General features: G+C 38.4%; 1 protein-coding gene across 8 annotated transcripts in view; it reads right to left on the reverse strand.

Moving 5' to 3' along the window:
• The window catches only part of NALCN (sodium leak channel, non-selective), a 368748-nt gene that overhangs the window by 230531 nt on the left and 110491 nt on the right, over positions 1 to 27726 (reverse strand). For all 8 annotated transcript variants that reach the window (XM_032246166.1, XM_032246167.1, XM_032246168.1 and 5 more), the window contains 3 exons: positions 19788 to 19930; positions 19557 to 19661; positions 11182 to 11268 (listed from right to left, as the gene is read on the reverse strand). In XM_032246166.1, the coding sequence (XP_032102057.1) occupies positions 11182 to 11268; positions 19557 to 19661; positions 19788 to 19930 (335 nt within the window). The remainder of the gene's footprint in view (positions 1 to 11181; positions 11269 to 19556; positions 19662 to 19787; positions 19931 to 27726) is intronic.

Here is a 27726-nt window from a genome sequence, read left to right on the forward strand (position 1 = left end):
CGTGGTTCTTTTGATGGGCGCAGCTGCTTTGCCCTGCACAGCTGCTTTGTCGGCGCCCTGGCCGGCGGTTCTCCATACAAAATACACTGGTCCTGGTGCCCTTTTGGCTGGCGATTGGAGCCCCGGGAAGTTGCCCATTCATCTGATTAAAGAGGGGACTGAACAGGGAGCCAGGCCAGGAGATTCCTGGGCAAAAAAAGTGCCATGAATCTCAGTGCTGCTGTTTAAGCTGGAGCAGTGAGTCTCCTCATGGGGAATCACACAGATCCCGGCGCCCCTTTCAACAGGCGACTGGAACACCTGGGATAGAGTCGACTGTTCAACTAAAAAAGAAAAAAATGGCTCTGAGGCAAGGAGCCAGGTGATCAGGCTTGGCTGGTCCCACTCCCACAAAAGAACAACAATCAGAAACTCTCTGGATTGAGAGTTTCACAGCAAGCGCAGCTGAACCCAGGACAGTTCAGTTCTGTGGGGGAGGGGCGTCCACCATTACAGAGGCACTCCATCACTACGGAGGTAGTCTGCCATTGCTGAGGCTGCCCGCCATTGCCAAGGCAACCTGCCATTACAGAGAGAGTCTGCCAATACAGAGGCGGGCCACCATTGCCGAGGCAGTTCTAACTACACCCATATAAACAAGACTGTAGGGAAGTAAACATAGCAGCTGGGCAGAGCCCACAGCAGCTCAGCAAAGCCTTTGCAGGCAGACGGTGACTATGCTGCCTCCTTGCTGGGCGGGGCAGCCCTGAAAAAAAAAGGCAGTAGCACAACAGAAACTCATAAATAAAGCCCTAACTCCCTGGGACAGAGCACCTGGGAACAAAAAGCAGTTTATGAGTTCTGCTGCAGCAGACCTAAACATCCCTGCCCAGCAGCTCTGAATGAACAACGGAGCTCACAGCTCAGCACTTGAGCTCCTATAAAGGACAGACTGTCTCTTCAAGCAGCTCCCTGATCCCTGTATATCCAAAGAGTCACCTCATAAAGAAGAGATCAGACTGACATTTGGCGGGTATCCTTCTGGGACAAAGATAGCAGAAGAAGAAACTGGTAGCAACCCTTACTGTTCTGCAGCTGCTGCAGGCAATCCCCAGGCAAGCAGAGCCTGGAGTGGACCTCAGCAGTATTACAGCGGAGGGGCCAGACTGTTAGAAGAAAAACTAAGAAACAGAAATAACTTCATCATCAACAAACAGAATGTCCACTCAGAGACCCAATCTGAAAGTCAGCAACTACAAAGAGGACAGGTAGATAAATCCATAAAGATGGGAAGAAACCAGGGCAATAAGGATGAAAACACCCGAAACCAGAACACCTCTCCTTCTACAAGGGATCACAACTCACCAGCAAGGGAACAAGGTTGGAGGGAGAATGAGTGTGATGAAATGACAGAATCAGGCTTCAAAAGGTGGGTAGTAAGAAACTTCTGTAAACTAAAAGAACATGTTCTAACCCAATGCAAAGAAACTAAGAACCTTGAAAAAGGATTTGATGAAATGCTAACGAGAATGGACAACTTAGAAAGGAATATAAGTGAATTGATGGAGCTGAAAAACACAACATGAGAACTTCGCAAAGCATGCACAAGTTTCAACAGCCTAACTGACTAAGCAGAAGAAAGGATATCAGAAGTCAAATATCAACTCAATGAAATAAAATGAGAAGGCATGATTAGAGAAAAAAAGGTAAAAAGGAATGAACAAAATCTCCAAGAAATGTGGGACTACGTGAAAAGACCTAATCTACGTTTGATAGGTGTACCTGAATGCAATGAAGAGAATGAATCCAAGCTGGAAAATACTCTTCAGGATATTGTCCGGGAAAACTTCTCCAACCTAGCAAGGCAAGCCAATATTCAAGTCCAGGAAATACAGAGAACACCACAAAGATATTCCTCACGAAGAGCAATTCCAAGGTACATAATTGTCAGATTCACCAGGGTTGAAATGAAGGAGAAAATGCTAAGGGCAGCCAAAGAGAAAGGTCAGGTTACCCACAAAGGGAAGCCCATCAGACTCACAGCAGATCTCTCAGCAGAAACCCTACAAGCCAGAAGAGAGTGGTGGCCAATATTCAACATCCTTAAAGAAAATAACTTTCAACCCTGTATCTCCTATCCAGCCAAAATAAACTTCATAAGTGAAGGAAAAATAAAATCCTTTGCGAACAAGCAAGTTCGTCACCACAGGCCTGCTTAACAAGAGCTCCTGAAAAAGGCTCTACACATAGAAAGGAACAACCAGTACCAGCCACTCCAAAAACATGCCAAATGGTAAACAGCATCAACACAATGAAGAATCTGCATCAACTAATGGGCAAAACAGCCAGCTAGCACCAAAATGGCAGTATCAAATTCACACATAACAATATTAACCCTAAATGTAAATGGACTAAATGTCCCAATCAAAAGACACAGACTGGCAAATTGGATAAAAAGCCAAAACCCATCAGTGTGCTGTATCCAGGAAACCCATCTCACATGCAAAGATACAAAAAGGCTCAAAATAAAGGGATGGAGGAAGATTTACCAAGCAAATGGAGAGAAAAAAAAAAAAAAAAAAAAGCAGGAGTTGCAATTCTCGTCTCTGATAAAATAGACTTTAAAGCAACAAAGATCAAAAGAGACAAAGAAGGACATTACATAATGGCAAAAGGATCACTGCAACAAGAAGAGCTAACGATCCTAAATAGATATGCACCCAATACAGGAGCACCCAGATACATAAGGCAAGTTCTTAATGACTTACAAGAGACATAGACTCCCACACAATTATAGTTGGAGACTTTAACACCCCATTGTCAATATTAAATCAACCAGACAGAAAATTAACAAGGATATCCAGGACTTGAACTCAGACCTGGACCAAGCAAACCTAGTAGACATTTACAGAACTCTTGACCCCAAATCCACAGAATATACATTCTTCTCAGAACCACATCACACCTACTCTAAAATTGGCCACATAATTGGGAGTAAATCATTCCTCAGCAAATGTAAAAGAACGGAAATCATAACAAACAGTCTCTCAGACCACAGTGCAATCAAGTTAGAACTCAGAATTCAAAAACTAACTCAGAACCACACAGCTTCATGGAAACTGAACAACTTGCTCTTGAATGTTGACTGGACAAACAATGAAATGAAGGCAGAAATAAAGATGTTCTTCGAAACGAACGAGAACAAAGACACAACATACCAGAATCTCTGGGACACATTTAAAGCAGTCTCTAGAGGAAAATACATAGCAATAAGTGCCCATATGAGAAGCAAGGAGAGATCTAAAATTGACACCCTATCATCAAAATTGAAAGAGCTAGAAGAGCAAGATCAAGAAAACTCAAAACCTAGCAGAAGACAAGAAATAGCTAAGATCAGAGCAGAACTGAAGGAGATAGAGACACAAAAAACCCTTCAAAAAATCAATAAATCCAGGAGCTGGTTTTTTGAAAAGATCAACAAAATAGACCACTAGCCAGATTAATAAAAAAGGAAAGAGAGAATAACCAAATTGATGCAATAAAAAATGATAAAGGGGATATCACCACAGATTCCACAGAAATTCAAACCATCATCAGAGATTATTACAAACAAATCTATGCACATAAACTAGTAAACCTGGAAGAAATGGATAAATTCCTGGACACTTGCCTCCTCCCAAGCCTAAACCAGGAAGAAGCCGAAATCCTGAACAGACCCATAACAAGGTCTGAAGTTGAGGCAGCAATTAAGAGCCTACCACCCAAAAAAAGCCGAAGTCCAGGCGGGTTCACAGCTGAATTCTACCAGACATACAAAGAGGAGCTGGTACCATTCCTTCTGAAACTATTCCAAATAATCCAAAAAGAGGGGATCCTTCCTAAATCATTTTATGAGACCAACATCATCCTAATACCAAAACCCGACAGAGACTCAACAAGAAAAGAAAACTTCAGGCCAATATCCATGATGAACATATATGCAAAAATCTTCAATAAAATACTGGCAAGCCGATTGCAAGAGCACATCAAAAAGCTTATACACCACGATCAATTAGGCTTCATCCCTGGGATGCAAGCCTGGTTCAACATATGCAAGTCTATAAACGTAATTCACCACATAAACAGAACCAAAGACAAAAACCACATGATTATCTCAATTGATGCAGAGAAGGCCTTTGACAAAATTCAACAGCCCTTTATGCTAAAAACCCTCAATAAGCCAGGTATTCATGGAATGTATCTCAAAATAATAAAAGCTATTCATGACAAACCAACAGCCAATATCATACTGAATGGGCAAAAACTGGAAGCATTCCCTTTGAAATCTGGCATTAGACAAAGATGCCCTCTCTCACCACTCCTATTCAGTATAGTACTAGAAGTTCTAGCCAGAGCAATCAGGCAAGAAAAAGAAATAAACGGCATTCAAATAGGAAAGGAGGAAGTCAAATTGTCTCTATTTGCAGACGACATGATTGGATATCTAGAAGACCCCAGCGTCTCAGCCCAAAATCTCCTAAAACTGATAAGCAACTTCAGCAAAGTCTCAGGATACAAAATCAATGTGTAAAAATCACATGCATTCCTATACACCAATAACAGACTTAAAGAGAGCCAAATCAAGAACGAAATGCCATTCACAACAGCCACAAAGAGAATAAAATACCTAGGAATACAACTAACAAGGAATGTAAAGGACCTCTTCAAGGAGAACTACAAGCCACTGCTCAAAGAATTAAGAGAGGACACAAACAGATGGAGAAACATTCCATGTTCATGGTTAGGAAGAATCAATATCGTGAAAATGGCCACACTGCCCAAAGTAATTTACAGATTCAACGCTATCCCCATCAAGCTACCAGTGACCTTCTTCACAGAACTGGAAAAAACCACCTTAAACTTCATATGGAACCAAAAGAGAACCCACATAGCTAGCTCAATTCTAAGCAAAAAGAACAAAGCAGGAGGCATCACACTACCGGACTTCAAACCATACTACAAGGCTAAAGTAATCAAAACAGCATGGTACTGGTTCTAAAACAGAGATATAGACCAATGGAACAGAACAGAGGCCTTGGAGGCAACACAACATATCTACAACCACCTGATCTTTAACAAACCAGACAAAAACAAGCAATGGGGAAAGGATTCCCTGTTTAATAAATGGTGTTGGGAAAACTGGCTAGCCACATGCAGAAAGCAGAAACTGGACCCCTTCCTGACACCTTACACTAAAATTAACTCCAGATGGATTAAAGACTTAAACATAAGACCTAACACCATAAAAACCCTAAAAGAATATCTAGGCAAAACCATTCAGGACATAGGCGTAGGCAAGGACTTCATGACCAAAACACCAAAAGCATTGGCAACAAAAGGCAAAATAGACAAATGGGACTAATCAAACTCCACAGCTTCTGCACAGCAAAAGAAATAGTCATTAGAGTGAATTGGCAACAAACAGAATGGGAAAAAATTTTTGCAGTTTACCCATCTGACAAAGGGCTGATATCCAGAATTTACAAAGAAATAAAACAGATTACAAGAAAAAAACAAACAAGCCCATTCAAAAGTGGGCCAAGGATATGGACAGATACTTTACAAAAGAAGACATACATGAGGCCAACAAACATATGAAAAAATGATCATTATCACTGGTCATTAGAGAAATGCAAATCAAAACTACATTGAGATACTATCTCATGACAGTTAGACTGGCAATCATTAAAAAATCTGGAGACAACAGATGCTGGAGAGGATGTGGAGAAATAGGAACACTTTTACACTGTTGGTGGGAGTGTAAATTAGTTCAACCATTGTGGAAGACAGTGTGGCAATTCCTTAAGGACCTAGAAATAGAAATTCCATTTGACCCAGCAATCCTATTACTGGGTATATATCCAAAGGATTATAAATCATTCTACTATAAGGACACGTGCACACGAATGTTCATTGCAGCACTGTTTACAACAGCAAAGACCTGGAACCAACCCAAATGCCCATCGATGATAGACTGGACAGGGAAAATGTGGCACATATACACCATGGAATATTATGCAGCCATCAAAAACGATGAGTTGGTGTCCTTTGTAGGGACATGGATGAACCTGGAAACCATCATTCTCAGCAAACTGACACAAGAGCAGAAAATCAAACACCGCATGTTCTCACTCATAGGTGGGTGTTGAACAATGAGAACACATGGACACAGGGAGGGGAGCACTAGACACTGATGTCTGTTGGGGGGAAATAGGGGAGGCACAGTGGGGCTTGGGGAGTTGGGGAGAGATAGCATGGGGAGAAATGCCAGATATAGGTGATGGGGAGGAAGGCAGCAAATCACACTGCCATGTGTGTACCTATGCAACAATCTTGCATGTTCTTCACATGTAACCCAAAACCTAAAATGCAATAAAATACATTAAAAAAAAAGATTTAAAATAAGCTCTGCCTTTTAATTTTATTTCCATATCAAATTGTTTTATGAGAACATGTTCACATTTTGCTTGTTTCAAAAATAAAAAGAAGTTCAGCCTTGAGGCTAACATACCATGATAGTATAGGCCCATGAGTGGTTGGTTCTGACGAAAATTTTCCCATTATCCAGTTTTAGATGGCATTAATCATTAGCAAAAGCCATCAAGTATTTCATGACTACTTTATCTTCAATGTATCTTCGCTTAATTATTTTTTTAATTAATTATTTTTTTCTCAGACATAGAAATGTATTCTCTCTCTATTCACAGCTCTTGCTTGCTGTAAATGACAACCTCTTGGCCATCCCACTTTTCATCCATACACGCTTCATTCCTGCCTCTGGAAAGCTTTATTTAGGGCCAAACACATGAAGTTGAGTTGAATGAAGCTGTGTCATACTGAATTACCTGACCGCCTTTTTCCCCCAGTTTGTAGGCATATGAGTCACATTCATAAAATGTCATAAGCATGCTGCTATATTTATAACACATATTTCATATAGGGGTCTCTGAGATGCCACATCTGTATACTTCAAGCCCGATATCGATCCCTATTCCATTCCAATCTTTATTTTACTATCTCCTTGATTGGTTTTGTCATCACACTTCACCTTGTCATTAATCCCTTGCTATTCTCAAGTCTTTGTGATAAAGAGGCTGACTTGCCTCCCAATTTCAGATTGCCACCTTGAAGCATCTATTCACAAGGATTCAATAGATTTTAAAGCTCTGGGTCCCATACAACTCTGATTTGGCACTCGGAGTAGAGATAGTTTATTTCTGTATCACAAACTTATGATTTCTTGCATATTTTTTTCTCCTGGATAAAGCATGGTACTAGGAACCAGGAGACCCAGCCACTAGTCTCCTTTGGTTCTCCTTTTGGGTCAATGTAACTTCAAGAGACATCCCTATGTCCTCTGAATTACCACTTTCTCCTATGAATGGCTGACTATGCACGTCAGTCTTTCTACAACATAGGGTTGTAGTAAATCACATCCTTAGCCATTCTATTCCTCATTCTCTCTCTCTCTTTTTGAGAGTCTTTCTCTGCTGCCCAGGATGGAGTGCAGTGGCAAAATCTCAGCTCACTGCAACCTCCATCTCCCAGGTTCAAGCAATTCTTGTGCCTCAACCTCCCAATAGTTGGGATTACAGGCGTGTGCCACCATGCCTGGCTAATTTTTGTATTTTTAGTAGAGAGAGGGTTTCACCATGTTGGCCAGGCTGGTCTCAAACTCCTGACCTCAGGTGATCTGCCTGCCTCAGCCTCCCAAAATGCTAGGATTACTTATGGTTTGGGTTTTAAGATTATACATTATTCCATGAAAACCTTCCCCGACATCTTAGACAAAGAGGACCCCCAATTTAAATATTCTCATTGCATCTTGCATTACTTCTTTTAAACCCCCCATCACTCTTGTGATTGCTAGCTCAATTCTGCCTTTTTTCATCTTACCCTCAAGCACACTGTAAGCTCTGTGAGAGTGGAGACTGTGCTTATTTCTTTCAGGACTATCCTAGTGTCTAGCACATAGTTGGTACTCAGTAAATATTAGTTGATGGATCAAAATATAATGTCAATAAAAGTGCTTTTTAGGTAAGAAGTTAGCACTACGATCATTGTCATTATTGTTATTACTATTAGTAATTAGTTATTTAGTGATAGTACTAAAGATAATTGTAGTAGTTTTATATTAGCAGCATTGTCACCGTCAAATATAGGACAGAAGGAGGACCACAAAATAATACATATTATCAAGATTCATTGTAAGCTTTTCCTCTTATTACCCTCCATTTTTTAAACCGACAGAAATAAATAACTATGAAGAAAATGAAAAGGTAGTCTATGAAACAGGGGACAATTGGAACACCATATTTCTGAAAAGTAGATACTATCTAAAAGATACAAGAAACTCATACAAGTCAACAGCAAAAACAACTACAACAAAAACTAAAAAACAAAAACAAATACAAAAAGCAAATAATCTGATTTAAAAATGAACAAATTCAGGGTAGACATTTTTCCAAAGAAGGCATATGAATGGTCAATAGGTATATGAAAAAGTGCATACTATTACTAATTATCAGGGAAATGCAAATTTAAACAATAAAGAGATATCACCTCACATCTGTTACAATGGTTAACATCAAAAAGACAAAAGATAACTATTGGGCAAAGGTGTAAAGGAAAAATAACCCTTTTACACTGTTGGTGGGGATTTAAATTGGTAGAACCATTCTGAAAAACAGTATGGAGATTTCTCAAAAAATTAAAAATAGAACTACCATTTGATCCAGTAATCCCACTTCTGGACATATGCCCAAAGGAAATGAAATCAGAATCTCAAAGAGGCATTGCAGCCCCAAGTGTACTACAGCATTATTCACAACGGTCAAGTCAAGGAGCAACCTAAGTGTCACTGATGAATGACTGGATAAAGAAAATGTGGGTGAGGATGTGGAGAAATAGAAACATTTTTACACTGTTGGTGGGAGTGTAAATTAGTTCAACCATTGTGAAAGATAGTGTGGTGATTCCTCAAGGATCTATAAATGGAAATTCCATTTGACCAGCAATCCCATTACTGAGTATATACTCAAAGGATTATAAATCATTCTACTATAAAGACACATGCACACGTATGCTCATTGAGTCACTGCTTACAACAGCAAAGACCTGGAACCAACCCAAATGTCCATCAATGATAGACTGGAAAAAGAAAATGTGGCACATATACACCATGGAATACTATGCAGCCATAGAAAACAATGAGTTTGTGTCCTTTGTAGGGACTTGGACAAATCTGGAAACCATCATTTTCAGCAAACTGACACAAGAACAGAAAATCAAACACACATGTTCTCACTCATAGGGAGTTGTTGAACAATGAGAACACAGGGAGGGGAGCATCACACACTGGGGTCAGTTGAGGGTAGCTAGGCTAGGGACAGCAGAGGGTAGGCAGGGGGGAGGGATAACATGGGGAGAAATGCCAAATATAGATAATGGGGGAATGGAGGCAGCAAACCACCTTGCCATGTATGTACCTATGCAACAACCCTGCATGATCTGCACATGTACCCCAGAACCTAAAGTACAATAAAAAAAGTAAGAAAATGTGGTATAGACATACAACGAAATATTACTCAGCCATAATAAAGAAAAAAATCCTGCTGTTGACAACAGTATGGATGAACCTGGAGGACATTATGCTAAGTGAAATGAACTAGGCACAGAAAGACAAATACTGCATCATCTCATTTATATATGGAATTTCAAAAAGTCAAATTCATTGAAGCAGAAAGTAGGATGGTAGCTACCAGGGGCTGGGGACAGTGGGTAGAAACGGGGCGATATTAGTTATCAGTTAAAAGATGGCCACGTTCTCAGGATCTAATCAACAACATGGTTCATTAATGGTTAATCATACTGTATTGTATACATGAGATTTGCTAAAAGATTAAAGTATTACCCCCCACACACGCATGCACAGAGGTTACTATTGAATATATGAGGACATGGATGTGTGAATCAGCTTGGTTGCAAGGATTGTTTTACAGTGCACATATATCAAATCATCACATCGCATACCTTCACTATTTAAAATTTTTATTTGTTAATCACACCTGAATACAAACAGAAACAAAAAGAATTAAATAAATCTATGCTAAAATGGCCATATAAACATAGCCCACTGTAATGGTTCAGAGTAAAATTTTATTTTTTATGTACCAATTCTTGAGTCCCTATCTGGAGAAAGACCCAAAAGAAAGAAAGGAGAAACAGTCTAATCCCATGGCAGATGTGAACACGTCTCCAAATTATGAGGGTGGGATGAAAAGAATTATGGAAACCACCCCTTACGAGAAGAGGATTTGTCACTGAAGACCAAAAAGGCTAAATACAATAAAATTCTCCAGGTGGAAGAATCGATTATCTGTTCCTAAGAGTGGGCTGCTTGGAGGGAAAATGGAAGTAGTGAAAATACTATGGAAAGTTAGGGTTGCTATTCTTTTTAAGGTGACATTATTTTGAATGAGTTACTGATATTTGGGGGCAGGGAGGGGGAACAAAGCAAGAGAAGATGTCAGATGGCCCCCTGAAGAAGAGATAAAGGAGTTTATTGGGCCTTATGAGAAGCTTGGAGAAGATGGGGATTCCAGAAAGTTCACAGGCAGGGACCTGAGGTGCTATCTTCGAATCACTGTGAGACTCTATCTCATGAGGACTCTCAGGCTCCACCTGCAATCTCATTGCCTCCTGTTTGCTGTTGGTGTGCTTTGCTAAAGAAACGCCTCTATATTATGTTCCTCTGAAAGCTTGCAGAAAAACAGAGAAACTATGTGTCAAAATATTTTTTCCCAGGTACTCAGTGAGATATTAAATTGAATGAATTTGCCCACCGCCAATAACTCAGACCTTTGGTAAAGAATCTTTTTATAAGATTTTACATGTCAACAAAATTTTTCATTGATTCAATACTGCAGAAATGCTCTTACATGCATGCATTCAGCCATCAGAAATTAATCAAATCCCTACTATGTGTCTTTAAAAAAAAAAAAGCTAGGTCCTGGGAATGCAGGGTGGAGTGAAGTACCATCTCTAACTTCAGGGTCATAAATATGGGCAAATCTAAAGCTTAAAAAGCCATGGATTTTCTTGGATAAAATCAAATTCAAAGACCTTTGCTGGGTGATTTTTAAAAATGGCATTGTACTGCACCTGGAGGCAGGCTGGGGCGCGTCCCTGGGGCTTGTTGACATCCACAGCTACCAGCTGCCAACCTCCAGCAGCATCTTCATGAAACATCTTCAAGACAAAGAAGGGAGATGAGTCAGAGACATTTAATATGGAACATTGAGAACTCTACGTCTCCAGCTTTGTATATTTTTATGCTATCAAAAATTTGTCTCCTTATGGATTTATATTTGGAATAGAAGTCATTTCAATTATACTTAACATTGAAAACTTAAGTGAATGAAAAAGGAGCAATTATAATAACTTGAGTTTATTGATTGCTTGCTATGCCAGGCACGTTCTATCTTGCTTAGGCTTTGCATATAATTGATCAAATATTCTTCTCCACAAGAGAAATACTTTAGTATTTTATCCCCATTATACTGATAAATATCTATTAGATCTGGGAGAAAATGAAAACTAGAATTAAAAAGAATTTTGTCTGGTGTGTTTTTAATATAGACAGCAAATTTTAATTTTTATTCAGTGGACAGTTCTCACTAACCTAATAAAAATATTCTCAGGATCAATAAAATAAGAAGTGTGCATGTGGCAGAGGGGAAGAACTGGTGTGGTTTTATTGGTAGAAGACACATTGCTTAATAGACTTTGTGTAATTATTTTAATTAGGCAGCAATTAATCTGCTGAATGGAAATTTCATGTACATATTATAAAGGGAACAAGTAGTTTCTTTTGGCTTAAAGACCTAAGTGATGAAATTCAAGATGCTACAGGCCTACAAAACTGAAATCCATTGAATTAGATATCTAGGTTATTATCTCAAAACTACTTATGTGTCAATATTACACCTAACTGGAAGACACTGATGCATATTCTCCCATTAACACATTTTTCTTTCTAGTTCCTTAGAAGTGAGTGTGTATGTGTGTATGGTAGAAATAGGGCAAAATTATTTTTTTTTCTAAGTAAAGACACTAACTGGAGACACTGCTTTATTCCTGTCTAAGGTCACTATTTTACAGAAACAAATATTTCCTTTGCTATCCTTATTTATGTCCTCCTGTTAAACTGACCGTGTATTCAAATGGGTAACTGCTGATGGAAATATAAATCAGATGATGCAAAGATCCCATTACCTAAGATCTGTAATTAAAATTTCAAACCCCTGGTAGTAGTGGTGGTAGATCCTTTGTGGAAAATAAACTTGCCTCCTATAAAATGATCGAGGTGGTGTGAGAGAGTTGCCAAAAATCTCAGGCCTTATTTTATTTATCTATTTAATTTTGGAGATGGAGTCTTGCTCTGTCATCCAGGCTGGAGTGCAGTGGCATGATCTCGGCTCACTGCAGCCTCTGCCTCCTGGGTTCAGGCAATTTTCCTGCCTCAGCCTCCCAAGTAGGTGGAACAACAGGCACCTGCCACCAAGCCCAGCTAATTTTTTTTTTTTTTTTTTTTTTAAGCAGAGACAGGGTTTTACCATGTTGTCTAACGTGGTTTCAAACTCCTGAGTTCAGGCAATTCCCCTGCCTCTGCCTCCTATATGTATTTTTAAATGACAAAATTAAGGTGCACATTTACATAAAGATACTTTGACAAAGATGCCAACTGCAAATTGCTCATCTCAGCTGTCCATGTACAAGATTCTCATTTTCTTTAGAACAAACTGCCAAAGCTCTTTTTGGGGTGAATCAAGCCTATCCTTCCTCAATAAGCTCATTCTGAGAATACAGACATCAGTGGAGATGCAAACCTGTTACAGGACCTTGTAAAGTTTCTGTCAAAATTCTGGAAGCCTTGTTTTAAGGACAAAAGACAAAACCAGCCCTGCCAGTCATCAGTTATGCATAAAATCCCTCTGCTGATACATCCTATACTCTCTAATTGTGACATAAAGGATCCCTGGGGCATATATTTACTTTGATCAGTAGCAGACTAATTTTCTCTGTTAAATTATTTTTTTTCAGTGGACCAATATCAAAAGAATCAATTTAATTTTCAGTAAAAGTGTTCTCTCAAGGTCATTTATTTGTATGAAATAAAGTAAAGGAAATGTAAAAATGTTCCATTTCACTTTAGTCCCCTGAATTATACAACATTTAGATTGGTTAATATTTGGTAGATCTTTGAGAGAGAAGTTGGGATTGCTAGCAGAAGCCAAGAATCCTCAGAGACTCAAATCCTTGCGGGGAGTATGATAGGGACTACCAGCCTTCCCTTTGAATCTCCTTTCCCTGTTTTACAAAGAGAATCTGTATGGGGCCACTAGGCTACCAAGAAAAAAGGGTAGTTCTTGTCCGTTCTTTGAAGCTCACCTTGACCATGTAACTACATACAGGCCTATAGGAGGCAAACAGAAATCCTCTCTTCCTATATTTCCTTCTTCTTCCTGTACTCTGGAATGTGGATGTGAGTGTCAGAGCTACAGCAGCCATGCTAGTCTACGAGGTGACTTTGGTAACAGAGGCTGTGTGACGTGGAACAGAAAGGAAGGTGTCTGGATCCATGGCAACACAGACAACCGTGAGACACTGAATGACCACCTCCAGCTTTATATGAGAGAGAATGGGATTCCTCATCGCATACCTCATCTAAGCAAGTTATTTTTTTTGGTCTCTTGCAACTGAATGTAACGTAACTAGTACACGTGGTTTCTGTTAGAATGTCCATTAATTTTTTTTTTCATTTTACTGATGCAATTTTCCTTTCTCATTCTATAATTAAATATTTTACTGTTAAACACTTAGAAAATGAGGACGGGTTGTAAAAAAAATCTTAAACCCATTCCCCAGAGACAACCACCACTAACATTCTAGAGTTAACGTTCCAGGTATTTTACACACACACACACACACACACACACACACACACGCACTCCCCACACAAACATGGGATACTTTTTTTTTGTACTAATATGTCACCAGCATATCTTCACATCTATAAAGTTCAATGCTTATTTTAATGGTTTGCTTTTATTCCAATTTCATACTTTGTAATCAATAACTTACTGCTAGAGATTAAGATTGTATCAATTTAAAAAAATTTGCCAAAATGCCTCATAAACATCTTCAAACATCCTTGACTACTGCCCAACATTTTTCTTTGGATATATTTCTAGAAGTAGACTCTTTTGGTCAGATAGTATATATGCTTTATTTTTGGATACATATTGTCAAACTGTCTTCTAGTAAAGATGTTTTAATTTACACTCTTGGCAACAATGTATGCGAATGTCCCTTTCTCAGCCAGCAATAAATGCTGTCTTTTTTTGAGAAAAGAAAAGTTACCAGGGGGCCAGAACAAAGATAGCGTGTTGACAGCAGGGCTTGTAATGGCTAAATTGAAAGGAGGTAGAATCTCATGCTGAATAAAAAGGCTCTTGCAGCTGAGCAACCTGGTTTTGAGTCCCAGTTTTACCACTAGCTGGTTATATAACATTGGGGATGATAATTAACTTTCAATCATTGTCATTTTTTTACATGCAAAGTGGAGACAATCATAGTGCCCACTTCACAGTGGTATTGTGAAGTTTAAATAAGACAGGTTGTAAAGCTATTAGGCTAGTGCAGATCTCAATATATGGGAGTGATTGTAAGATGTTTTGAATTAGTGGAATATCACCAATAACACCAAATAATTTCCCTGGCACTCTCCTCTTAGCACAATCGTTTGGAAGCCCATGGTGATTTCAGCTTTGAGAATTCTTTCAGGCCTGTCTATTTGCAACTACTAGAGTTTTATAACTGGTCACTTGGTTTGCAAAGTAGTTAAAAATGCTTTGGGGATTGTTCTACTCTAGACATAATATCATCACCATCATCAACATGAATAACAGGTTATCTAACGGACAGTGGTAAAAGAAAGAATCTTGGTAACGAAGAATCACTAGCAGCTGAATTAGAATTCCAAACTTCAGACACGCACACACACACATCTGCATACATAGTAATGCAGAGAAAAATCTAAAATTTACTTTGCAATTTGTATGCTCTTTGGGTTCTTTGAAAATTGATGGCTTTAAAAAATAGCTAATAGTCATTATGATATAAAATAGTAAGAGTGGACCCCTGGCTTGATTTCATTATGAAATAATATATTCAGTGATACAGTCTCACAAAACGTAATTCTCATTTATGGCTTCCTATGATGACTGTGTTATTCCATTATTATTGTTTCAATAAGAAACCATATTATTAGAAGGAGTTCCCTATTACACCACTCTAGAAGCACCCTTCTTTGAAATGCATTCATTAAATTTTTTTCTCACATATTTTAATGATGCAGATTCAGGAGGAAATGAATGGCTTTGGAACAGTAAAGACATTTTTGCTAAAGTGTTGTCTTTGAGCATTAAGAAATTCTTTCCATTTTTGGTTATGAGTCTTTTCATCCATTCTTTTCTACTTTTTAACCCAGCACTACCCGTTTATGCATAAGTTGCTTTAGGCATTGCATAGCCCATATTCTAAGAATGTTGATGGAAAGCCAAAGTAGGAAAAACTCAAAAGTGCCCTCTATTCCCACACCAATTCTACCTTTATCAGTCTTCTCTCCTTATTAGGGGATGTTAATTCAGAAAGCACATGTCAGCAAGAGTGCTCAATCAGAGATAATAACAGACCCAGAAGTGATTGCTGTCTTTGTACAATCAGAATATTTATTCATTTACCAAACCTTCAAATATGACCCTATTGGACTATGATTCATTTATAAAAGTTAGGTATGTACTGACTGTCACAGGCCTGCTTTCTGTCTCTTATCATTTTAACAGAAAAGTAGTCTCATGTGGCTCTCAAGTTTAGTAGTTCTTTGAGTTCTGCTCGAGGCAAAGTTGAGATAGGTTCATCTCTATCATGAGCTGGCCTAGGTCAGAGGACCACAGGACTGGTAACAGTCATCTGAGGTAAAGCATCTAAATAATGGGAGTAAAGGTCTGGGTTAGTGAGATACAGTACTCAGGGCTTCGTCTTTCAGTTCATCTGCACATCCCAACATCTAGTGATGGGACATCACTGAAAAGTTGTGTCCTGGGTATCCCTATAGCAGATTAACATGGGGAGGGGGCATTATATCATGGGTGTATGAATCACTTATCCTCCAACCCACTATACAATTGAGCACAAGGCAATAGTTACCCATATCCAAGAATTAGGCAGGTATGAAATCACAAGCTTCTCAGAGTCCAGACAGACTCAATGCTTAGTAATTTGAAATTTTCTACATAATTTTCCTTCTGTTTTCCAGTTATCTGTTATATTATGGTCTCCTAAAGACCCTTGGCATTAATCTTTCTGTGATTTGTTCCTATGCTGTGTCTTGGGGGCATTTGGTGGTGACCATTCAATTGAAAAATATTGCTTTGCTATTTTAAAGAAACAGTCTTCATCACAGATTTCCTTTCACCTCCCTTGAAATGGTCCCTATCAGAGCCAGTTCCTAGTCATCTACCTAAAACAACAGAAAGCCCCTTCTTTGTTCTGAAAATGTGCATATATATGTATATGTATAAAAATAAAATAAAAATATATATACATATATATACACACACATATATATATACACATATATATACACACATATATATACGTATACATATATATATATACATATATTTTTTTTATTTTATTTTTTTCTACATGCACGGCTGTTAGGGTATGTCTGCAGACTCAGACATCAACAAGTCCAACAAGCTCAGGACCCTTTAGTCCTTTGATGAAAACAGCCTTTTAACAACTGCAAATTTTTCATATGCTAGAGAAAGGCATAACAAGAATAAACTTACATGTCTGAAAAGCTGTGTGTGTTAAAATAATCGTCTATATTTTATTTCTTTCAAATTAGTAACTTGTGATTTAGTGTTTTAAACCACTGAATAAGAAGTCCCTGTTCTCAGAATTTGGTCAGATTTTACAAACATAACAGCATCATGGCAAATGATGTCTCTCCCTTCTCTACACATAAACGCATCAGAGGGCCCATTTGTAAGTGGCTAGCTAGGGTGGGCGGGGCCTGAAGCCTGTTGCTAGGCTGCCTGAGACTGTTTCACCCAGAGGCTGACAGCAGGAGCGTTGGTTGCTTAGCAACCAGGTCTTCAGCTATAGCATTTTTCTTAATCAAGGTTTTTCACAATTCTCTGTGTGATTACCTCTACTGAATATCTAGACACATTACCTCTGAATTATCAAATTATTCCTTTTGATTAAGTGCAATTTTGCATCAAAATGATTTTGCACAACTTTGTTCCAAGCCTGTTCCTACTTCCCTTTCTATTAGAACCATTGGCTGACTAGGTGGTGCTTCCAAATGCTATTTCTCCAGCTGTGATTTTATACTTGAGAGTAACTCCATAAAAATGCTATGGTTTTAAAGGCATTTCAGGTAATCTCCAGGAACACTGCATGTGACTTAAGGGCTGAGTTCATAGTTACATGTTCCATTTAGGACTCAAAGTCATAACCACAAATATGTCCTTCTAGAGGCTGTCCCCTCGGAATGAACTGGGAATTTTCTTATCTCTCATAGTTTGAAAAAAGAGAGGAGAGAGGAGATAAGAACTTGCTATGGTTGATTTCTCATAGGCTTTTCTTCATGGCAACTCTGATATAACCTGGATAGCATATTCAAAAAACCTTTCATGGAAGTTTGAATAGTCATTTGTCAAAATTGAATAAGACTGACACCATTTCATCTATAATGAATTGACTAGACAATTAAGACTTTTACAGCATCATAAAGATGCCTCAACACCATAAGATTTTTCCCAAATTAGTGTGTTTAATTGCACTTTAACATATAATTATTAAAGCTCAATTTGAAGGTTTTCAAAAGTAACCCTCAGCTCCTTGATAGATATCTTTGTCTTAATAGTTTTACAAGTATTTACAGACATGTTAAATTTCCTTTAGAACTTGGTATTATAATATTTACAAGGCATTATGTCATTTTATTCCTGATTCTGGAATTCTTATTTTCTCTCTCTTTTATAAAGATTCACGCTAGAAGAAGGTGTATAAAACTGCCCTTCCTTTTTTAAACTACCATAAACACACACACATTAAACAAAACCAAAAATAAAAACATAGGCATTTTTTATCTGATTATTTTGATCTAAATTGCCCTCTTATGTAATAACTGCTCTGCGGCTTTTAGCAAATTTGTAGGCCACCTCTAAATTCTCAGGAGCCTTATGGTTTTATGGAAACAATATTGTCTTATGGGAACTTATGGGAATCCTTCTGAAAATAAAGGGATTCCTTAAAAAATCATAAACATGCATTTGGAGTTGAGGGATCTTTTTCACAGTTTATTGTACTATGGTTTGTTCTGAATAAAATGTATTTTCCATTACAAAATTCTAATCCTACACATAGACATTATATAGGAGTGCAAATACATGAATAAATACTCATAAAAGTGAGAAATTCTATACTGTTTATATTTTATCTGCAAGCCATTTGAGGACTTGTAAGAATCAAAGATATGTAATAAACAGGGTTGCCAACCTCCGTTTTGTTTCAAAAACACCCACAGAGCTATTAAAAAATATAGGTGTCATTACTCCACTGGCTAGAAGCTCTGATTTGATTATTCTGGGTTTGGACCTTTTAACCTGTATTATTTTATTTTATCTTATGCTTTTTGGGGGATAGGGCCTTGCTCTGTCATCCAGGTTGGGGTACAGTGTTGTGATCACAGCTCACTGCACTTTTGACCTCCTGGGCTCAAGTGATTCTCCCATCTCAGCCTTCTGGGTAGCTGGGACCACAAGCTCATACCACTACTGTTGGCTAATTTTTAAATAATTTCTTTTCTTTTTATTATTTTTTTTCTGAATTGAGATGGAGTCTCACACTGTTGCCTGCGCTGAAGGGCAATGGCACAATCTTGGCTCATTGCAACCTCTGCCTTCCAGGTTCATGTGATTCTCCTGCCTCAGCTTCCCGAGTAGCTGGGATTACAGGCACACACCACCACACCTGGCTAATTTTTTTTTTTTTTGGTATTTTTAGTAGAGATGGGGTTTTACTATATGGGCCAGACTGGTCTCGAACTTCAGACCTCGTGATCCGCCCGTCTTGGCCTCCCAAAGTGCTAGGATTACAGGCATGAGCCACCACGCCTGGCCAATTTTTCAAAAATTTTTGTAGAGATTGGGTCTTGCTACATTGCCTAGGTTGGTTTTAAAATCCCGGGCTCAAGCAATCCTTCCCCTCAGCGTCCCAAAGTGCTGGAATTACCAGCATGAGCCACTGTGCCTGGCCTGACCCTGTATTTTTAAATAGCTTCCTGAGTCAGACTGCAGAAGCCCATCATGCAAGAGATTCCCCAGGTTCCACTGACGGTGAGGCTGGGACATGTGCATGCTCGAATGGGTTATGGCATCATCTTGCTGATACCGTACCTGGGTGGTGGCTGTTGAGGTAGTGCTGCTTCTCGATCCCCACATTTGTTGAAACTGTACTCTGATTTCTGCAAATGTTTCAATGATAACAGCAATAAACACATTCTGAAAAAAATCACAAACATTTACCAAACTCTAAGAATGACAAAGCAGAGGGCAACCAGAACCAAACCAAACATCTGCAGAACTATCACAGAACATAGACCTTCTTAGTACAATGCTTTTCAGTACCTTCACGAGCCAGGCGAGGAAGAAAATGAGAGTTATGAAATAGAAGTAGGAACGCCAGCGGGGAAAGCTGTCGATTGCTCTGTACATGAGGAACACCCAGCCTTCCTGCGAGGCAGCCTCATAGACGGTGAATATACTGGTTCCTGCCATGAGAGAGGAGGTCAGACTGAGTCACAATTGACGTTTGAAATAAGAAAGCATTTTCCAGAAAAACGATCAATATTTATCCATACTCATTTTCTCAATGGCAAAAGCTCTTCAAAAAGGGATTACAATCCCATGTAACATTTTACTGTTCTCATTCTTAAAATTTTAATAAAGTTGTTTCTGGCTTCAAGCTGGGGTAATTTCAGTATCTCTAGCAATAGGATAGTTTGATATTATACCTTTAGCTGTTAAATGCAAGTAATAATGTGGAAAAGGAAATAAACAGTCAAACCAAGTATGTATAGGTATAATTTGAAAAAGGATGTGTACCATTTAAGCTTGCCACTTGGAGCCTAACACATCCAATCAACTGAAAAGCACCTGCTATAATTTTAACCAAAATGAAATAGACTAGAGAATTGGGTTTCATTTGAAATAACTTTGTCATAGGGAGAGTAAAGTATCTCGGGCTCCAAAATTAATATGATAGGGTTTGTCTTTGGGTTCCATGGTGTTTACTGAACACCAAAATGTAAGGCAGTGAATCACCAAATAGGACTTTGTATTTTCCAGGAGAATTATCTCATAGAAAATACTTCTAGTAATGGAAAGAAAGAAAAGTTACAAATATGTGGACAGATTTTTTAAAAATTTATTTTATTGCATTTTAGGTTTTGGGGTACATGTGAAGAACATGCAGGATTGTTGCATAGGTACACACGTGGCAGTGTAATTTGCTGCCTTCCTCCCCATCACCTACATCTGGCATCTCTCCCCTTGCTATCTCTCCCCAACTCCCCACCTCCCACCGTCCCTCCCCTATTTCCCCCCAACTGACCCCAGTGGACAGATTTTTTAACGCTGGTTAAGAGAACCTAAAATGTCATGCAGCTAGAAGATATGTTTAATCCTAACAATACTATGAGATGTTTTACAGATGGGGAAACTAAAGCACACAAAGATGAAGTGACTTGTCTAAGGACACAAAGATAATAGGAAGGGAACTGGAATTCGCTCAGTCCTTCTGGTACAAGGCCCCACACATCAAACTGTGATGATGTCTTGTCACTTAATAGCCTTTCTGTAGTCAGTTTCTCCATCTGTAAAATGGGAAATAACACAGACTTTATAGTGTTGTGAAGATTCAATGATTTAATTCCTGTAAATCATAGGGTAGGTTCTTAAGATATTTCAGGTATCATTATGATTATAAAATTGAAAATAATTGCTCAATATGCTTTTGTGAGAAAACACACATAGCATTGAAGTTATTTATAAAATAAATATGACATGTTGCTATTTATAGAACTGTTAAACATTGGTATCTCAATACATTCTACTACTATAAATGAGTTTTATTATTACAGAATATAAAACCAATCTCTACTCATATATGTTCTCATTCATAGAATTTAAAACTAGAATTTGCATATGACCAAATGTCCAAACTAAGAGGGTTGCTGAAGTTGGGGCAGCCTCACTGCTTCTTTGAGCCTGTGCATGGGAAAGAAGAATCCAAGCATCAGTGAACACCAAAGCATGCAAAACAGAAGGAAAGTCCAGCCACAGACTTAGCGACAAGAGAAAAAAAGAGGCTGGAAAAGAAGAACTGAAAGAAGCAAAGCATATTCCTGTTGCCTGTTATACATGAACGTGCGCTAATATACTTCACATAGAATATAACTTTATAAATGTCCTGCCTTTCATTCTAAAAATCATATTTTGTACATTGGTGCTGTACCTCCTTGTCACAACAGCTGGGATGTGTAAAGCAAGTTGAGTTTCTAGGCTCTTTAACACACAGGCTGAGGAAATCTCTGTCTTATTAGCTAGGCAGATGGGGAAGTGGGGATGAGGGTAGATATTATCAATACCATCTTACAGATAAAAAAGTGAAGGTCACTGGTTAATGAAGGTACCCAAGGTGGAAAGTGATAGAAATTTAAACCATATCATCAGGTCGTAAATCTTTTTTCTTTATTATGCTATTTATATTTTCTCTTGCTTGAGATTGGGGCTTTAAAAATAAATTATTAATGTGTACAAACAGAATTAGATAGAAGGAATAAATTCTGATGTTTCATGGCAGAGAAGGGTGATTACAGTTGACAACAATGTACTGTATATTTCAAAATAGCTAGCAGAGAGGCCTTGAAATGTTCCCAACACATAGAAATAATAAATGCTTGAGGTGAGGAATATCCTAAATACCTTGATTTGATAATTATACATTTTATGCATATGACAAAATATCATAGGTGCCCCATAAATATGTACAAATGTTATGTATCAATAAAAATGTTAAAAAGAGATTATTTTCTCTTATTACCTTTAAATACACCTAATGTTTTTCTGAGAGACTATGATGGCTAAGTTTATTGTTTGGTCATCTTTAAACATAAAACCAATTAACTATAAAATAATTCCTTTTGTTTCCACATTATTTCTTTAAAAGTTGACTTTTAAGAAAATGTTCAGAGAGGAACAACATATATATAAAATGTCAGCAGCAAACAGAGGTAACTGTTTTTGTTAATGATTCATAGGTACTAATACTGGACAATATCTTTGCTTATGTGCAGTGAGTATGAAACATTTTTAACATAAAACAATTTATATTCCATATTTTCCTCTAGGTTTTTGAATGAAAACAAAAAAGTAGCTACACAAATCCATTATTATCTACCATTAAAGTTTAATAGCTATACTATCTGAGCATTTTCAGGTAAAATATGGAGCTTATTACTGTAAGATTAAATTTGAGAGGAACATTGAAAATTATCCTCCCTCTTCCTGTCCAGATCTTTCTTAATTACATCTACAAGCAAGATGTTATTTGGAGTTATGTAAAAAGGAGCACATTTAACAAGCAGTCTTGAAGCTTCTAGTCCATTTTTTTTTTCCTACCTGGACAGAGGAAGAAAGGAAAGAAATAGAAACCCACAGTACAGCTCAAAGAAAAGGGTTTGTTGATACAAAGAGATGAAATATTTGTGAAAATATAACCAAAGCCCTCCCCAGGAAGATGCTGGCTATGGGAAGAAATGTTTCCCACATGTGAATTGCACTGCGTAGAAAGGCTGTGAAGAAGTCACAGTTGCACAGGCAGAGGCAATTGACTGAGATGGTCCTTCCTCATCACTTTTATACTCTCAGCTTTGCCAAATACAGCAAAAGAAATCTTTTCAAAAATGTTTTTCCAATAGTTGGCCAGCATTTAAACCAGCAACAATCAAATTTACGATGCTCTCATTTTCTTTGGGAAGTAGAGGACCCTGAGAAAGAAATGGTAGCTACGGAAACCTGTTTTGTAAGTCCCGTTCTTGCTGCTGGCCCTGCCCTGCTTGCCTCGAGCCCTCTTGACAGAGTCCTGGGCTGCCCAGCTCACCTCTCCTCTGCCCTCAGCCACACCAGGCGGTGGCCCTCCGGACTCCCAGAGAGCCTCCCGTTCACCTTGTGCCACATCACTAGTCACGCTGGATTCTCTACCTTGTCTGTTTTCCTCACTAGGTGTGAGCACTCCAAAGTTAAAACTGTATCGTTCATTTCTGTACCAGGAACTGAGGAGCACTCAAAGGTTGTTGATAAATTAAACAATGATTATATAGCCTGTAGACATACGAAAGGGTTTCTCAAATATTTGCTTTTCAATGAATTCTTCCTCAATATGAGCACTGCACAGATAGTTTGAAAACTATTTTATAATGAATTGACTTTGTGTTGCTGATTTTCAAAATTCACTTGAAACACATGCACGCTCATATATAAACGTAAAAACCCATCCTATACACACAGAAAAGTCTTCCTCTACTGTTTGATCCAACATGGGAAATATCTAGAAAGCACATTCATACATATAAAATATTTTTTCTAGATGTGCTGCAGAATATTTTTAGTCCATTTTAATTATAGAATTAAAATTTCTGGCTAAAAGACCATATTTTTGTTAAATGAAAAATGATGCTACAAACAGCACCTGGGAATATAATGCATTAGCTTTTTAGAGAACTATAAGATCTGTTCCAAAAATATCTCTGGGGAGCTCCTGGAATAGCACTACTTTCTCCGACCCCAAACTCAAGGCACAAATTAAAGGTGTGTAAGAAACGCAATCACAACAACAATACTGAGCTCATCAATTTTCCTGATTTCATTCATTCTTTCTGACCTCTTCCACTGGTGGTTTAAATTTATTAAATAAGATCACAAGTCTATATTTAGAAGATAAGTGCTAACCTTGAAACTCTCTACACACTGCCTGCTTTGAGAATGAGTATGGGATTTTTTTATAGCTCTGAACAAACCTATATTCCCATCTGTTTTGATTACCTTCAGGATTTTATTTACTGCTTTGCCCTCTTCTGCTGACTCTTTTCCCATGAAAAAAGCGGCAAGATATTTGTGTTTTGGGAGTATTCCCGTTAGTTTCTTCTAGTCTCACATTACATAACCACATTGTTGTTCCTCTCTCAAGTGAGAGGGTCACAAATTTGTGGTGATAACTAGCAAAACACTATAAGCCTGGGGTCCCACCAGCAAACCTCTCTCCAAACACAAAATATCTATAATAGTATTCTAATGATGGTAATACCTGATCTACTGTGATGGAACTTGGGAAGTTAGAGTTGGTGATGTAGGCTTGAGGTAAGTGGAATAAGAACGAGTCAGTACTGAAGGGCTTGGTCTGAATAATCACCTTCACTTCCACACTCAGAATTTTTAAAAGAACAAAGAGGATTTATTTTAGGACCATCCATTTCTTTCTCTCTCTGGGGTTTGGATCCTCAGCAATGATCTTGAACTTTAACTCCTCCAGGGATACGGGACACCCCATCTTCTGCAGCAGCTCCATTCCCAGGTAGGCAAGAGCCCATTCACTGGACACTAAGAGGCTTCAGTCTCTTTGAGAGTCCCTCTTGGCCTCACAAGGCACTGCAGCTGTAGGAGTCTGAAGAATTAGTCCCTGCAGCCTCTGAGTGAATCATCCTTTTTTTACCCAGCTCATCCTGCTATAGACGCTTGTTTTCTTATCTGGTCCTTTAACTCTTCCAACCTGAGGTACTGTTGATGAAATTGGCCTGATTCTCTGGCTTCATTTCCTGTCTGGGAATAGAATTTCATCGGTGGTGAACAAAATGGCAGCTATCTTGTTACTCAAGATCATCAGTTTCCCTCAGACTCTTCTAAATCACTCTTTCTGATCCTCCAGTTGACTCTGATTCGACCTCTCTTTTCAGAGAGAAGCTGATTGACTTTGTCCTTGGAACCTTTCAGTTTAAGCATCCCCCTCAGTTGGAAGGGAAAAGAAAATTACATGTTACTCAGCCACTATACTTGGATGACTATGCTGTATCAGTGTCTTGAAGAACTGTAACTGTTAGGCAGTAGATTCACCTGTGGCAGTGTATAATAATCCTAATCCTAAACTCCAAACACATGCTGATTTGCTCAACTACAGTTGCAATAACTACATATTCAATCCTGAAAGATGGTCAAATAAGAGCTTGATATTTGCACATGTGCATGATTAGGAGTACAACTTGCTCAAGATGGGGTGGGTTGTGCTGTATTGCTTTTTATTCATTTTGCTATGTTTGCATATATACAACTTGTACTAATCTCCAACCAATTTTTTTTTTTTTTTTTTTTTTTTGGACAGAGTCTTACTCTGTCGCCCAGGCTGGAGTGCAGTGGCACAATCTCAGCTTACTGCAACCTCTGCCTCGGGGGTTCAAGTGATTCTCCTGCTTTAGCCTCCCCAAGTAGCTGAGACTACAAGTGCATGCCACCACGCCTGGCTAATTTTTGTATTTTTAGTAGAGACAGTGTTTTGCCATATTGGCCAGGCTGATCTTGAACTCCTGACCTCAGGCGATCCACCCACCTCAACCTCCCAAATTGCTAGAACTGCTCCATAGGGCAATATTCTTATTAAACTACAGAACTAATGAAAAAAGGGAGCTCTGAATAGTTTAAGAGAGAATTTGCTGAAGCTACCCAAAATATAAGTTTGGTGCTAGTGACACCTGCAGATGGATGATGCTTTCATGGGAAGATCTGTCCTGTGCATTGCAGGGTGTGTAGCGACATCCCTGACCTTTACCCACTAAACTCCAACAGCCCCTCCAACTCCCAACCAAGATTCAAATAGCCCTTCCAGCCCTTAACCAAACACGCTTATAGACATTGACCAGTGGCCCCGTTGACAAAATTGCCCAATTGAGAAATACTTTTCTAACTTGGCAGCCTTTCTGATTCTTTCGCTTTTTCCCTGCAGTGCCTAGTGCAGGGTCTAACATATAATATATATTAAGTATTTTTGAAACAAATTGAATCTCTTCACATGAGATCAAAGGAGAGACTTAAAAATGACATTTTATTCTTCCTTAAAGATTTTGGAAGGCTAAAACCTATATCCTAAGACATCACTTATTTGCGTAAAGTATTTGCCACAGAGTAGACAACTCAGTAGTACCATTACATAATTTTTTTTTAAAATCATTTTGCTGTTTTAACAACTATGCATTGGAACGAAAAGCTTATTTCTTTTAAAATTCCTGCTATGTACTAGATGACTGTATTCATGCATATCTTAGAGTTTGGGGAAAGGAGGCTATCTCTGCTTGCAGAATGAGCCATTACAAAAGTATGTTAATTAAAATTGAAAAAGAAAATTCACATATTTTGAATAAAATAAATAATGCAAAATTTTCCCAAACAAAATTAAATGACTACCTTCTGAATTGTTCCAAGAAAAACCACACATATAGTGTTTTTGGTAAGCTTTCAGGTCTTTCTTCTGAATCAAGATGAGACATTCAGTATATTCACAGAAAAACACAGAAGAAAACAGACTAATTCTTAATCCATGTTCATAGACTCTGGTTCTGTCTGGACCATGAGACAGATAATACAAACTTGCAAAACAGTTCAGTAGATGTAGCCTCTACAAGGAAACGTAAGCAGCGGCCACCAGATTTAGAACAAAGTGGCCGCCTCTTCAATTCAGCTACAACCTGCAGCTTGAGTCACTTGTGGATGACAAAATCTGTATGGAAATTCTTTTTGTTTGTGGTGGACTCTCAGTTTCTCTCACTCTCTGATAATCTCTTCACTCAGACACGCCATCTTTTATGCAGATTTTAGCCACATATTTAAAAAATATTTTAGCCAATTGTCGGTAGTGAGATTGACTGTAACTTACTATAATGTTTTTTCTTCACCAAATTTCACCACACCATCTCAGCACTTTTTTCTTGACACAGACTGATAACTCAAAACCTGAGAGCTAGTTCTGTGGTAAGAGTAAATTGTACCACAACAGTAATTATCATAAAGTAAATGTATTTGTCCTGAGAGAGTGAAAAAAAAAAAAAGCAGCAGTGAGGGATGTGTACTATTAAGGTGGACATCTGGACTCAACATAATGGACCTTTGTCACTACAGCTGGATGATCCACGTACATGAAATGAGATCATGTGGATCAGCAGACCAGCAATAGCAAGAAAGTTGCATCCTGAATTGGAGAGATTTATTAAACAATAAACCAGCTAGAATGAAATTACTTGGGATGATGTCACCATCCTAGTGAAAAAAACCTTTGTAAACCATGTTTTCTCTCTTTCCTTCCTTCCTTCCTTCCTTCCTTCCTTCCTTCCTTCCTTCCTTCCTCCCTCCCTCCCTCCCTTCCTACCTCCATCTCTTCTTTCTTTCTCTTTCTTTTCTCTTTTTCTTTCTCTCTCTCTCTTCCTTCCTTCCTTCCTTCCTTCCTTCCTTCCTTCCTTCCTTCCTT

Source organism: Sapajus apella, unplaced genomic scaffold (genome assembly GCF_009761245.1).
Source record: "Sapajus apella isolate SASKATOON/1434 unplaced genomic scaffold, GSC_monkey_1.0 scaffold60, whole genome shotgun sequence".
Lineage (NCBI taxonomy): Eukaryota > Metazoa > Chordata > Mammalia > Primates > Cebidae > Sapajus > Sapajus apella.